The sequence below is a fragment of the Arachis hypogaea genome, chromosome 16, assembly GCF_003086295.3.
Source record: "Arachis hypogaea cultivar Tifrunner chromosome 16, arahy.Tifrunner.gnm2.J5K5, whole genome shotgun sequence".
Lineage (NCBI taxonomy): Eukaryota > Viridiplantae > Streptophyta > Magnoliopsida > Fabales > Fabaceae > Arachis > Arachis hypogaea.
Window position 1 is genome coordinate 13461675 of NC_092051.1, and position 15113 is coordinate 13476787.

A 15113-nucleotide genomic window follows, 5' to 3' on the forward strand; every position below is an offset into this window, starting at 1 on the left:
TTTTTCTATGATCTTTTAGACTTGATTTGCGACCCGATTCACCAACTTGGATATGACCTGAATTTTACCCCACTAGCTATACATCATCCTAGGGATGCATCAGCACAATGACGTGTCTTCTTCCTCCATCACGATGATGCCATGTGTCATAGCATGTTGATGTGGTAGTGTACTAGTGTTACATGGTTGATGATGTGGCACCTGTGTAAGATCCATTTTTAAGGTTTTTTGGTGTCCTCTTTTTGATTATTTCTTCCATTTTCACAATTTTCATCCCGATCTTGTTGTTTTTCATCTTTATGTGGGATATTTATCTATCCTCATGGAGAAACCAATTGCTTTTCAACCATATGTTTTTACCATCGTTTTGACAGTTCGCCATCTCTTCGGCAGTTTTTCAGCGGTTTGTCATCTCTTCGACAGTTTGCTTCCTATTTGGCAGTTTTCTGGTAATTCGCCATTTTTCTGACAATTCGTCATCTTTTCAGCAGTTCGACACTCTTTCGGCAATTTTATCTGTGCTTTCTTCTGGTAGTTCTGTCTGCGTTCCATTTTGGCAGTTTCATTTGCACTCCTTTGATAGTTTCATCTATGCTCCTTTAGCAATTCTGTCTATACTTTTTCGACAGTTTCATCTGCATTTCTGTACCAACAATTTCGTATGCGCTTTATTCCATTAATTTATGCTATTTTAAATAAGTTTTGAACTCAAGTTATCATTTGAATTTGAGAAGAGATATTAGAGTAGTTGAGAAGTAGTTTAGTAATAGTTAAATGTTTATGTTAGTAGTTATAATAAGGTGAATTCTACCCAATCCTCCTTAAAATAACATGTAAATTACCTCCTATGATGTGTCACATCTTAATTGGATATTTGCTTTTAATTTGAGTTATTATATTAACCATAGTTAGATTATATTGTAATTAAATTTTTAAAAGGGGAAAATGTATAATTTATTAAAAGATTAGAAACTGATTTTTTTAATTTTCTAAATCACGTTAACGGTGGCCCGAATCCAAAATTCTTCTTCCTCGTTCTCTCTCAATGCCACTCAGCAACTCTTCCTCACCAGTCAGCCTCCCCTGAAGTCTCGAACGGCCAAACTCCAGAGTCCAGAAGTCACGATCGCCAGCTTCTCTGATTCGTCTTGCTAGCTCCGGTGCGTTTCTAATACTGTGCCGTCGCGTTTGTGGCTCCCCTACTCTACGTCGTCGCGTCTCCTTGCTCCGGTGCGTCTCTCGTCGTCGCGTCCTCGTCCGTCGCTACTGTCACCCCTGGCCAGGGTCTACTTCGTCGTGTTTAGACAGGTTGGTTTTCTCTCTTCTCTGCATTCTTGAAACTCCCTATCAGTTCTTTTTAGTTATCCAGTTGGCTTATAATTTGATTACAATCAACGAGACGGTGCTGCTTGGGAGGTGCGACGAGGATGAAGGAATAAAGGAAGAGCGAAAGGCCGAAAGCCATTACAGAGGGTTAGGATACATCTTCTAGAAATGATTTGGGAAACAAGTCATGTTTCAATTTTTAATACTTTAAAAAATTACATAATTACCTATTTTAAAAACTAATTTAATTATAAAGAATTTGGATTCTCTAAATTTTGTATTTCTACTTTAAAGAGTAAAGTATGATCTTTCATCATTGAATAGTTTCTCTCTCATATATTTTCTTGGTCCCACCTATAAAATAAATGGTGAAAGATCATACTTTATCCTCTAAAGTGAAACTTAAAATTTAGAGGATCAAAATCCAATTATAAAATAGTCTAACCATGGTTAACCTAATAACCAATTAAAAAGTGACACACCACATAGGTAAGTTATATGTTACTTTACAAAAGGTATGGTAAAATTCACCTTATAATAATAATAATATAATATTTCTATAAATAAATACCTTTATTTCTTGAATGATACACACTTAAATACATATTATTTTTTTAAGGAATAAAGTCTCAACTAACCCACTTCCTGTCCATTTTCTTGAAGGGAATAGCGATCTTTGTCTAAAAAAATGGTACTTCCGGTCCTTGCCCTTGCTTGCCGTAAGACATGGCGGTTCTTCCGTCATCTCCAGCGTCAGAACCTAACGAAATTTGCGTATGTGGCAGTTAACATTGATGATGTGTCAAGGATTTGTTTGTTTAGTGCCATGATGACAAGTAAAATTTGGGCAGGAATCGATTTGTCCTTATTTTTTTACTGAAACGTTGTCGTTTTATAGATGGAGAAAACAGCTTGTTGAGTGTGCATATTGGCTTTCTATATAATTCCTAATCCCTCACCCCTAATTACAGAAAACTCTAGAATCTTTTCCTCTTCTCCCTCCAAAAGTCGACTCTAGGATGGTGCACGTGGTGATGTTCCTGAGTGGACTTTTGACTGTGCTGCTGACAAGATGCGAGGAAAGGGATCTGACGACGTCAATGACGGACTCGTTGACGACGTCGACAGAAGTTGAAGGTGGAAGCTGTAGAGGTAAACAATAGGGTTAGGGTATTAAAAAATTTGGTGAATTTGAACTGTTGTGCTTGTTTTTCCGATGTTACAAACATGGAAGTTGTCTAATTTTTTTTTTTCATTTAGGAAAGCTGCATTTTGTATCTGTTCATTTTGTTTTTAGTTAATGCAAAGAGTTTTGCATAAGATTAGGGTGAACTGAAGGGTTGGCAGGAATTTTTTTTTATTGTTCTCTATTGTTGCATCATTAAACTAAGCTGAACTCTGCATGACTGAATGGAACTCTTAATAATTGTGCTGTTTTGACTAAAATGGTTGTGATAATTAGGTTTTTTCACATATCTTTTTTTGTTATAATTAATCTTAATGTAGATGGATGATGATATGGTAGTTCCTATATTTAATTATGGAGGTTCTTTTAAAAGGAACGCAGAGAGGGTACTAAATTATGTTAATAAAAAGGTGCATAGATATCCACCCATGGATTTAGATTTCATTAACTTCGTTGATTTGGATACTTTATTTAAGGAGTTGAGATATAGAGAGTATAAAAGCTGTATTGACTTGACATGACTGCACATGACATGAAAATTGGGTTGCATCTTCTCAAAGGTGATGCTGAGATAAATCAAATGAGGGATAACATCAACAAATAGATTATGGTGTCAACCCAACCAAGAACTGACCAAGTTTCACTGCTAACTTATTATAGGGTTCGATAAGTATTAAACAAAATGTTTAGGGGTTTAACTGTTCTAGCTCATTATGGTCAAGGGTTTATATGTCTATTTTAAAAATTGTTAAGAATAGATTTATTTATATTCAAACTTATTAACGTTGCTAACTTAATATTTAATTGAGTTGTGATGATTAGCAGGCACCCCAAGACACAGATAACAGTTCAAATGCTCCTCAGGGTAAAATTCGGGTAGATGCTATGCTGAGTATAACATATTTTGTGGCATGGATCCAATATATAACTATATAATGGTGATGCTAGCCTGGCTAACATGTAAATTTGTGTCGAGTGATACAGCCTAAGGCCAAGAAGAACAAGAAAAAACTCCCCAAAACCACATCGAAAGAAGGGCAAGTTGGCACATACCAAAGTGAGGAAATTCCTCTATCACAATCTACACCCAATGTGGAGGAGGTAAACTATTCATCCGTAAATACATTTACATGTTAACCCAAATCCGCTAATACATTCACTATAATTTTTTATAATGTTAAATTTTGTTACTTTTTGGACCAGCCTGTGATAGATAACACGCAGATGAATCCAATGCCATCTGTGTGAGAAAAACAACAGATTTTTAGACCCACATATATGTCCACACCAACACAGGGACCACCACCGTTCACATCCATGGCTCCAACACTTCCAACCCAAGGGTTTAGACTCCCTTGTCCCAAGAATACCACTGCCAACAATACTGTTTTCGCAGAGACAATTTCGCAGCAAATTTGGGGACTGCCTCAAGGATCTTGAAGTTCATCCCCATTCCAGGAATGAGGCCACCTAAGGAGAATTGAAATAATGACTTTGAAATAGTTGTTTGTGTTTTGTTGACTTAGCTAGGAACTTTATAAATTTGTTTTGTTTTTAGTTTACTTGGATATGCATATTTTGGAAGTTACTATTGTGGCTTTTTGGAGCTTTGAAGAAACTTGACTTCATCTTTAGTATTTTGTTGGGATCATTTTCCATGCCTGCTATTGTTATAGTTGTTCTCTTTGGCAAAATTGTGGCCTTTTGGAACTATCAATATCGACTTTGTATCATTATATTAGGTTGCAACAACAGGAATGATACATCATCTCTTATAAATATGTGCCAAGAACGGACTACTTTAATATATATATATATATATATATATATATATTTCTCTTGTTGTTTCATATTTTGAATTTCTCTTGTTGCTTCATATTACCATTTTATAGTTTGGTCATTGTCTATACTAATTATACCAAGTCTAGCAACTGCATATTTAAATATTTAAACACAGCCATGTTTTAAACTATAAATTTTCATCAACCATGATCACATTTCTACAAAATAAAATAACCAAAATTCTACTCCTTCCTAACCAAAAGTTCTCAGGAACTTTGCAATTACAACTCCTGCAACAAATGCCATAACAATAATCCAACATCATTGCATTACTTTGAATCAAATCCACTTTAGATTTGTATAACTCAATTTCTAATCCAGCCAATCTTTCATTAAACTCCTTCACTTTGTCATGAATAACATGATTATGGCCTTCAAAATGAGCTTCATTTTGCATCAGCCCACCAAAACAAAAATTCTTGCTAGCATCCTCATTAAACGACGAAACATACTCGTCAAGCCATGCAAAATACTTGCAATGAGGTGCTGAAGTCTGCAACATGGGAAGAAGATTGTTACCCTAGGGAGATATTGTAACCCTTCGATCGAAATCTAAATAAATGGAAAAAAAAAAAATAAACTACCTTGAAGTATGGGCAGCCAAAGAATAGCCTGCTCGAGTTTAATTCCGTTCCAGACATGAAGAGAATGGCATGAGTCCCGCAGTTACATTCTGGGGCAACCCACTTCCTCTTCTTCTTTTCTCCCAAAGTCGCGCCAGAATTTCGACTCTAACTTTCGGAGTCAGATGCATCTCTTCCAGTTCACCGATTTGAGAGTGACAAATGCTCACCGCTCTCCAACATTATTTTTTAGGGTTCATAGAAGGGATGTACGGAGAAGAGAGTGAGAGAGTTTAGGTGATGAGAATCATTTCATACAACCCTATATGTTTAGCAAAACGGCAACGATTTGGCCACCTAAAAAAAAGACAAATTGATTCCTGTCTAACCTCCAATTAGCCAGCACAGCATCTAACGACCACATCATCAACGTTAATTGCCACATACGCAAATTTCGTTAGGTTTTGATGCTGGAAATAACGGAAAGACCGTTATGTCTCACAGCAAATAAGGACAAGGACCGAAAAATACCATTTTTTGACAAAAATCGCTATGTCCTTCAAAAAAATAGATAGAGACCGGATTAAAACTTTACTCTTTTTTTTTAGTCTTTTCTCTTGAGTTCTAACATCATTAAAGATGTTGAACATATCTTTAATAGTTCTATGCCTGTTTATTTATATTAAATCACCTATGTTCAGATTTTATTATGGATTTACGCCTTCTCGAAAGAACTCAACTTACTCCATCGAACCCCACTGATAGCATTTGATCATTCGTGACGGGTAAAAATATTCAAGGGAAGAATTTTTATTTCTATCTTTTATTGTGAAAAAAAACATAATAAAATAAATTATAACTTGTTCATACTCTGGCCCACTTTTAGAAGGAAAATCTCAACAACCCTAAGATAAAGGGACGGTTATCCACTATTAGAAGTAGAATTACTCCAACGGTGGTTATTGATATATCACCTATAAATACACTGACACCTCTCAGGTATCTTTAAGTTCCAATATACTTAAAACTGCTTAACCCCTTGCTGACTTAGGTATCGAAGTGTCTTGTAGGTACCATCCCCACCCTTTCAAACACACAACTCAGAACGTAGGACAAGTCAGAGGCCACTCCATTGAACGTTTGGGCCTCATAAGCAAGCCCAATCCACATCCAGTTTTAGGAAACTCCCAGAACATAACTCATGAGGGGTTTAAATGAATTCTTATTCAAAAATATTTATTCATTTTGGTTCTGGGATTGTACGAGCCTAAATTTAGTGATAAAAATATATAATATTTTTTAGGTAATGACCAAATCAGTACCCGAAAGATTCAAACGCTGACATTTTGGTACCTGACTATTGTTATTGACAAAATGGTACCTGAATGTTTTAAAAATTTGCCAAGCGTGTCCTCGTGCTTGCCGGACCATGGCTCCGGTGAGTAAGATGCTTACGTGTTCACCGGTTTTTGCTGACAAGAGAAGTTTATTTTGAGTTGGAATTTGTAATTAAAAATAGTATTCCAAACCCTAATCCCTCCCCCTCCCCCATCGTAGCCCCCTTTCCCTTTCCCTCCCCATCACAGCCCCCTTCCCTCTCCCTCCCTCTCATATCATCTCATCTCATCTCATCTCATTTCTGCAATAAAAAAGAACAACAATCTAATATCTCAAAATTTCATCATTTCAAAGTAACTACAAACCAAAACTTTTGATTCTCTCTCTCAAATAAGAGAAGAACAGAACGAGAATCTGAGAAGAAGAAGAAGAAGAAGGAATAATGGATCTAGCACTAGAGGAGCTACAATTCCTGAACATCTCAGAAATCTGTTACCTTTTCTTCCTCTTCGCCTTCTCTCTCCTCTCCACCGCCATCTTTACCGTCGCGTTCTCTACACCAACAAAGTTGTCTCCTTTTCCTCCACCATCTCTGCAATCCCCAAAATCTTCAAGCGTTTGTTCATCACTTACCTCTGGGTCACGCTTGTGGGTGTGTTGGTCATTGTGAATTTGGTGGGATTGTTGGTGTAGAATATTTTTTACTATTTGCAAGAGTTACCATCACCAAGGGATTGATAATAGTGCTGCACATGATCATCTTGGTAAGAAATTTGGAGGTTTTGTAGGTGGATTTTTTCTTTTTCTTCTTTTTTTTTTTAATGTAATTGATGGAATAGTGTAATACATTTGGAAAGAAACACAAATGGTATTAGTAGATTGTAATTTAAATTGTGATATTGTGTTCTGTTGTGCATGCTTCTATCTGTGCCTTTATATGATCTACGATGGGAGGGAGAGGGAAGGGGGCAACGATGGAAAGGAAAAGGGAAAGGGAAAGGGAAGGGGGCTGCGATGGGGAGAGAAAGGGAAGGGGGAGTGTGTTGGGGGCTGCCATGGGATGGAGGGGGAGGGGAGGGGGGCTGCGTTGGGTAGGGGAGGGCTGCGATGGGAAGGGAGATGGAGGGGGAATCTGCGTTGGGGAGGGAGGGCTTAGGGTTTCGGGGGGTGATTTGCCATGTCATCAAAATATGGTGGTCATGTCAGCATTGTGTTTGCCGAAGATTTGCTCCGGCGAGTTCGAAGACACGCTTGACAAATTTTTAAAACATTCAGATACCATTTTGTCAATAACAATAGTCAGATACCAAAATGTCAGCATTTAAATCTTTCGGGTATTGATTTGGTCATTACCTCTAATATTTTTTGTCCCTTTTAAATTTTGAGTTCTATTTAATAAGTATTACAAAACATAGAATTTTTTTTTATATAAATAAATTAAATATTATATTTACCAATATATATAATTTAAAAGGTATTTACCAATTTACATAACATTATTTATCTTATTTACAGTGCAAACGAGATAGTTATAAAACGAGATAAGTGATATTTTTATTTGCTTTATCTCGTTTACAAAGAGATATGTGGAGTTTTAGAACATATCTATAAACCAGATATATTTTTAATTATCTCGTTTATACTGTAAATAAGATATGTGTATAATTATAAAAAAAAATTACGATTTAAATGATATTAATTTAATTTTTATTTTTAAATTAATTTAATTTTTTAACAATTACTAATATCTTAGATACGGTTATCTAATATCTTAAAACGGTTACACTATGTATTTAATACAATTTAATTTTACACCCAAAAGAGTACCATTCGTCCAATGTACTCTCTTAAAAATTAATTGAGATATTAATTCAAGAAACACTTAATTTTGGATTATGTACCATTTTGAGTATCCGCGACCTTTAAATGAGACGGTGAGTATAGGAAGACTATGTCATTTGAGTTATAATTCGTTGGCAACCGTATCAAGATATTAGTAATTGCTAAAAAAATTAAATTAATATCATTTAAATCGTAATTTTTTATAATAATATACATCTCATTTCCAGTATAAACGAGATAATTATAAATGTATCTCGTTTACACTTTTCGTTTGTAAACGAGATAAAGCCAGATAAAAGCGTCACTTATCTCGTTTACAAATATGGAAAAGTCTAGGAGGCCAACAAGTTTGTTAAATTCCGGCCAGTATGTAACCAGCAAATAAAAGTGAACCATTGGATGAAATCTCACACCATTAAAATCATCATTGATGGCTATTTGATGACTATAAATCACAAAAATTGCGGACCCCTAGCACTCCTCATATAATATTATATAAATTGATAAATACCTCCTAAATTATATATATTGATAAATAAAATATTTAATTTATTTATATAAAATTTTTTTCCCAAAACATACCAATATCCACATCCCAAATTCCTAATATGGGCTTATACCAAGATAAACCAAGACATCTAGAACTAGAATGCCCATATCTAAACTTATTTACTCACAGCGCATTCTTATAAGGAACTCCTTCCCTCAAACACCAGGTTACCTTAACAAAGCTTTACAATTTTTTTTTTTTTTAATTCAGCTTCTTCGTAAGGCCAAACATGGTGTAGATGTGACATTCCACTCATCAGAGGGATTTCAATGTTCCACTTTGCACTGAATTCCAAATGGAATAAAACTCTAGCGATCAGAATTTGCAGGCGCTTAGAGTTCAATGCAGCTTTCTGCAAGGTTCATAATTAAAGGAGTTCTGCATACTGAATCAACCTTTTCCCTGTTGCCACCTGATGTAGCACCCAAAACACCGCTTAATAAATAAGTATACCAAAAGGTGGTTCAAAGAATTGAAGGCAGTAGAAGAAAACAAGGATAAGATACTGAATTATAAAATCATGAGTCCATGGCACTTAATCATTTGTATTATCTGAGCAAAATTCAAGGGCTTACTAGTTACAAGTGAAACTAAAACTCCGAGGCCTTTTTTCTAGGTCTTTTATGAGCTGATGACGATGGATGTCCATGTCCCTGAGAAAAAAAGAAAAAAAAAAAATCCAAACATAAAATAATATTCATCACTAAATTGGTTAGGCGAAAATGACCAATCAAGGAGAGAATGCTTAGCAAAAGACTATGCATTGTACCTTGCGCTTTTGGTCCTTTTTGCTAACCCTTTCACCTGAAACCAGTAACATGAATAATAGAGTTAATAACAAATAGATCAAATTCTGATAACTTGCCGATAATTATGTAACAGGTGCAAACCAAAAATTACCTCCGAAATTCATTGTGTCTGGAATAAACGTCCAGTCCTGATACACAACGTGATGCAAGTGTTGTCAGTAGCTTCCGAATCACAACTTAGTTTGAATAAAAAACTGAATGCTTGGACCATTACAAGCTGAAAATATTAATAAAAGAGGCGGGCAAAGAACCAATAATAAAACCAGATTTATAACCTTTGGTGTGCCTGGTGCTTCATTGTATGACCCATCACGAAAAGGCGAACCTTCAGCCTCTTTGTATTGCACCTGGAAAAAAATCTTAACAACTGATTACCCAGAAGAAAATGATATTTGGAAAAAGCAAACCAATTTTGGTGTTATCATAAAACCTGTTACAAAATTGAAAAAGCACACGTTGAAAGGCATATTACAAACTACATTTTAATTAATGACCTCATATTTCTGCTCATACTAGAATATTAATAATCACTTTTGCCGAAATTATGCCTCTTAACTCTCATTCACCTGTTTCTGAAGATTCAGCAAAGTTAACATTTCTTTTCTTAGTTCAAGATGCTCAGCACATACAGCTTTAGTTGGAACCCTTGGTTTCAAATTGACCTGTAATCACGTTCAAACTATAAATTAAAGGGATATCCATTAGGAAGAGAATTTGAAATTTACTAGTAACATTGGGCTTTGCACATATATTCAAATATATGATCAAGCTCAACTCAATAAACATTTCAGCTGAGATTTAACATGGATAGATTTTTATTTTGTTTGAAAATGGAAAGCTTCAGCTAGAAAGCTAATTTCAAGCTTAAATGAGCTCAAGGAAAATTTTATGCTTATATATAATAGTTTGTATTTCATTTGGGTAAAAATTGTTTTATAATATCCCAAGTCATAATTGAACTATTTCACGGAGACAAGCCAATACAGCTATGCAAGCTGAGCCTATATAGCTTTGAAACACACACATTAGAGCCTTGAGCTCATGCTCAAAACCAAACATCAGATTAATCAGATTAATAGTTTAATGCCATTAAAAATATAAATAAGTCCTAACTAAATGAAGTATGGGCTTTATACATTGCAAATGCAGAGCAGTGACATTATCACAGGACTGTGACTGGAGGAAAATAATAAAATAAAATATCTAAATTGCATTATAAGTTCAATGAGTTTTGACAAACCCCAAGATCTAGCAAAGTTTGTTCAATCCGTTTGACAGTCCGCGGCCCAGCAGATGAGCTTGTAGCTTGCACCATTTGGTCAAGTGCATACGTCCTCAAATATACACGAAGCTGAAATATTTCTCACTATGAGATTGTGTTTGAAATATACTGTATAAGCATTATAAAATTATTGAATTGCGTTGCATGAAAAAGTAGTCATTTGCATTTTGGAATATGGTAATCAATGCAAGATCAAATTCTAATACACTTCAACAACAAAATTTCTTTTTCTTCTTCTTTGTCAATGGCTCACTGCCTTGGGGATGGAGCATGGGGCAGGAGGTGGGTGGGTTTTGGAAGGTATTGAGAACAGAATTGTCAATAGAAAACATCAGAAAAAAGAAGACGATCTATGACAGAAACATTCTATATACTTACTATGCGAAGAGAAGCTAGAGTAGATGCATTATCAGGAAACGTGATTGATGGAAGTTGTGCATTTGATGGAGTCGCAGTTTCACCAGGGACAGCCCTCCCTGTAACTTCTGCACCAGCATTTGAAGGAGCCAACTGGGATTCTTCGACAGCCTAAAACATATAAATTCAAACACATGAATAATGATAGTTACAACTTACAAGTGACTGCACAACTTAAGGGAACAAATTTTATATATTCCAAATATTGTGTTGCCTGAATTTGATCATTACTTATTATGAACTGGGAAGAATTGATGCACTGACACTCTTCAACACATAGTTTATAGTCAGTAAAAACTAAATGAAGTTGCAATTTCACAGCCCTAACATCACAGTGCAAATTAAAAAGTACATGCATTCTATTAACACAGCAATCAGATACAATCCTCAATATTTTAAGTTGTGGTTATGAATCCAGAAATATGATTAATCAAGAATCAGAACCCATCAACCCTATAATCCAAAACTAACTTTGACATTTAACACACAACAGTGCCATATAAAAAAAAAAAGAAGATAAAACTCTTTGAAATGTTACCTTAGCAGGCATACGTAACTCAGCTATCCGTTTTGCTTCAACAAGAACCTGCAGAAAATTAAAAATAAATAAATCAGAAGGTGGACAGCCTGAATGAAAGGTATGCTGATAGCAGAATTAACTAATTTTTGCTAAAGAGAAAAAAAATTAAAACCTCCTCATCTCTTCGCTCTTGTTGCCTTGTTTGAGAGAGGACCATGGATAGTGCTCGTTTTCGTTCGATCTCTTGTGAAACATTATATGGTTCCTACATTGAGGAGGAAAGGCTATTTATTATGATCACATGGTAATGGCCTAAGCTAGATACAAGTTTGTTTTTAACCAAAAATTATATGATTACAAACACTGATGCCCAAACAAACAAAAGAAGTAACTTGAAAGCCACATACAATGGTGTTGTTAAAAAGGTATACTGCACCTTAACAAGTGGATGTGTTGCAACATCCCCAGTAGATGAAGCTCTAGCAATCAATATAGCCCGGGATACTGCAACGGGGACATCATTAAAAATCAAGTTTAAGTATCACATTCTCCAAATTATCAACTTGAAGGATGATGGAAAAGTGGAACAGCTAATACTTCAGTAAGCAAATAAGACATACCGCTATAATATCGATCCTTTAATTCCTCTACAGTACGAGAAGATGGGAACCTATCAGCTATTATAATAAATCGCAGATCAAACCTCTCACACAACTCAAACAGTTGATTTGTCTCCTCCTTGGTCCACATCTAGATAGATCAAACATAATTGAAGAGAGTGCGAATGAAATTAACACTAGATAAAAGAAATAGGTGTGAGAGTACTAATAATATGTCTCAACTTTCAATTTTGAAAAGATCATGGAATTGTGCAGTTCAAGCAAACTCAAACACAATGTCTAATTAAACACAATACGTACAGGATCTGTCAAATACTTGTCATACTCTTCGTCCGTGTATTTAACAACATCAACAGACTGCACCATACCATGTAAACTAAATATTCAATCATGTGAACTATAAGAATAAAAGCAATGCAGAAGATGCGTTTAGAGAAAGATCACAGTTGAATTTAATGACCTTGTTATACTTGGCAAAAGAATAGTCCCCTGTAGGTGGAACACCGTTGACCACTCGAACCTGCAACACGGTCACATAATAAACACACAACTTCCACAGTGGCATGTGAGTGCGTTAGGGAAGAAGAAATTACCCAATGATAAAGTTGAAGATTGTCTTTACGGGCTGAGTTCGTGAAAGGAAGCCATTGCCAAGTGATCTGAACCAAATAAATTACTGAATGAGCATTGAGCATAACAATGGGAGAAAAGAAACGAAAATGCATAGAGAAAAGGAACCTTTTCGTGAGAGGGAGGTTTTTTCTTCAATTGAGAAGAATCAAGTGAAGGCATAAGAGGTGGCACTCCACCAGTGAGAGCATAAACCTCGCGGGAAATTCCATCGGGTTTTCTGTGAGATTCTTTGTGAGGACGAGATTTCTTCTCCAAAGCTGGGAATGAGTTCTTGGGCAATCCCAGTATATCCTTCGCATCCATTCAATGGATTTCTCAACTCACGCAAATTCTCACTTCGATTAATCAATTAGGGTTTGTTCAACTTTCTATCACTCCAAATCGCTATCTGCTTTTGCATTTGGAACGGTTTAATGAATCTTTTTCTGTGTTTTCCTCCCTCACTTCCTCAACTGCCAACTGCTGCTCGATCGCACCAACGGAAAGTCGGAAACCACGTTCTTTTTTTTTTTTTTTCCCATTTCTGTTGGATTCACAGTTCATGATACTTTTTTTATTGACACAGGTCTAACCGTCTAAGGCCAAAGCCCAAAATCCAAACTACTTTTAAGAGTTCTACGCAGGCCGAGAGGCCCAATATTATTACATTATTGGACCTCATACTCATACCAAAAGAAAAAGACAAAACCAAAAGTGGTGTTACTGTCCAAAAAAAAAGGTGGTGTTAACTGTGTTGTTTATTTATTTATTAGGCTACATTTAATTTAATTCTAAAACCAAGACCAAACAAAACATTGAGAATAAAACACAAAACACAAAAATTAATATTTTTATATTTTATTTAATAATAAATTAAAATAAATTATAAAAGTCTAATTTATTTTTATTTTTTTTCATTCAAAAAATATGGAAAAGAAAATATAATAATAAAAAATTAATAAAAAATATAATGAAAGAAAAAATAAAAAATAAGCAGTATTAATTGTTGGTGTCTCTGTATTTTTTCTGTCATGATTGACACAAAATATACTAATTCAGTATCTCTGGACATACTGTCTCTGTACATATTTCATCTGTCAAACACAATTTTATATCTTTGTGTTATTGTCTCTTGTCCTGTGCCAATAAACAAATGCAGTCTTATTTATTCAATTTTTAAAGTTTCCATATATTCAATTCATTAAAATATAAAAAATTGTATTTTAATAACTTTTAATAAAAAAATTTATAATATTTTTAAAAAACAATGTTACATGACCAGTAACTATTATCATTTTTTACCAATACTTGGCCAGCAATAATTTGTACCCATATTTATAGAGATAGATTTTACACACAAAAAACATATAATTTGCACATATATTTACCAGAGTTTGCACATATAAATCAATACAGTTTGTATTCATAATTTTTAGAGTCTGTACACATAAATTAGTCAAATTTATTTGTTAAAAATAATTAAATATTTGTGCTGGTCAAATAGTAGTAAAAAATACTAAAAATTATTAGTCCCAAAAGAGTTTTTCCATTTTTAAAATGTATATTTTAGCAAGACTTAAACCTCAAGTGTAGGCATAGATTCCCAAACTAAACCTTTTTAATTAATAGCATCATTATTATAATTAAATTGGGTTAGTCTAATGGTTAACTCACTAATTTATTTAAGCAACTTAAATGGAGCTTAGTACCACGACCAATTAGTTCTGGGCCGTCCAAATTATTGGAAGATATTGTGAAAAACCAAACATAGTATCATTATTATAGCTAGAGAAATAACACTAAGAGTATATCATAATTTTTTTTTGGTGTACAAGAATAGAACTTTTTATTTTTAATATTGGAGTAGTAATGGTGTTTTTTTAAAATGTTGATTGTTGGAGTGTTATTTTTAAATGTGGAGCCGGTTTATTAGAGAAATAGAAATCAGACCGTTCGATTTATTAGAGGTACACAAATCGGACCGTTCAATTTGTGTTAAAAAAAATAAAAAAATTTGAGATACAGAAATCGGACCATCCAATTCGTGTACTTTTCACATTTTTAAAAAACACAAAAAATTACAATGTTAAGATATATCACTACTATTACTTTCATAACAAAAAAAAATAGCCACAAGAATATATCATAAACTTTAATATATATATATATATATATATATATATATATATATATATATTTCATTTAG

The 15113-nt window shown here is 34.3% G+C and overlaps 1 protein-coding gene across 2 annotated transcripts; it reads right to left on the bottom strand.

Moving 5' to 3' along the window:
* Window positions 1–8625: 8625 nt before the first annotated feature.
* LOC112758436 (SWR1-complex protein 4) lies at window positions 8626–13453 on the bottom strand. 2 transcript variants are annotated; one of them, XM_025807110.3, is made up of 16 exons: window positions 13034–13453; window positions 12889–12954; window positions 12756–12815; window positions 12596–12652; window positions 12296–12425; window positions 12112–12179; window positions 11848–11940; window positions 11694–11741; window positions 11117–11266; window positions 10697–10807; window positions 10023–10118; window positions 9732–9803; window positions 9548–9584; window positions 9417–9451; window positions 9223–9300; window positions 8626–9059 (listed from the first exon to the last, which is right to left on the bottom strand). In XM_025807110.3, the coding sequence occupies exons 1-15, from the start codon at window positions 13229–13231 to the stop codon at window positions 9238–9240; spliced, it is 1284 nt and encodes a 427-aa protein (XP_025662895.1). In that variant the 5' UTR covers window positions 13232–13453; the 3' UTR covers window positions 8626–9059; window positions 9223–9237. The 2 variants fall into 2 exon arrangements, with proteins under 2 accessions (XP_025662895.1, XP_029149936.1); XM_029294103.2 differs by lacking the exon at window positions 12596–12652.
* Window positions 13454–15113: the final 1660 nt, after the last annotated feature.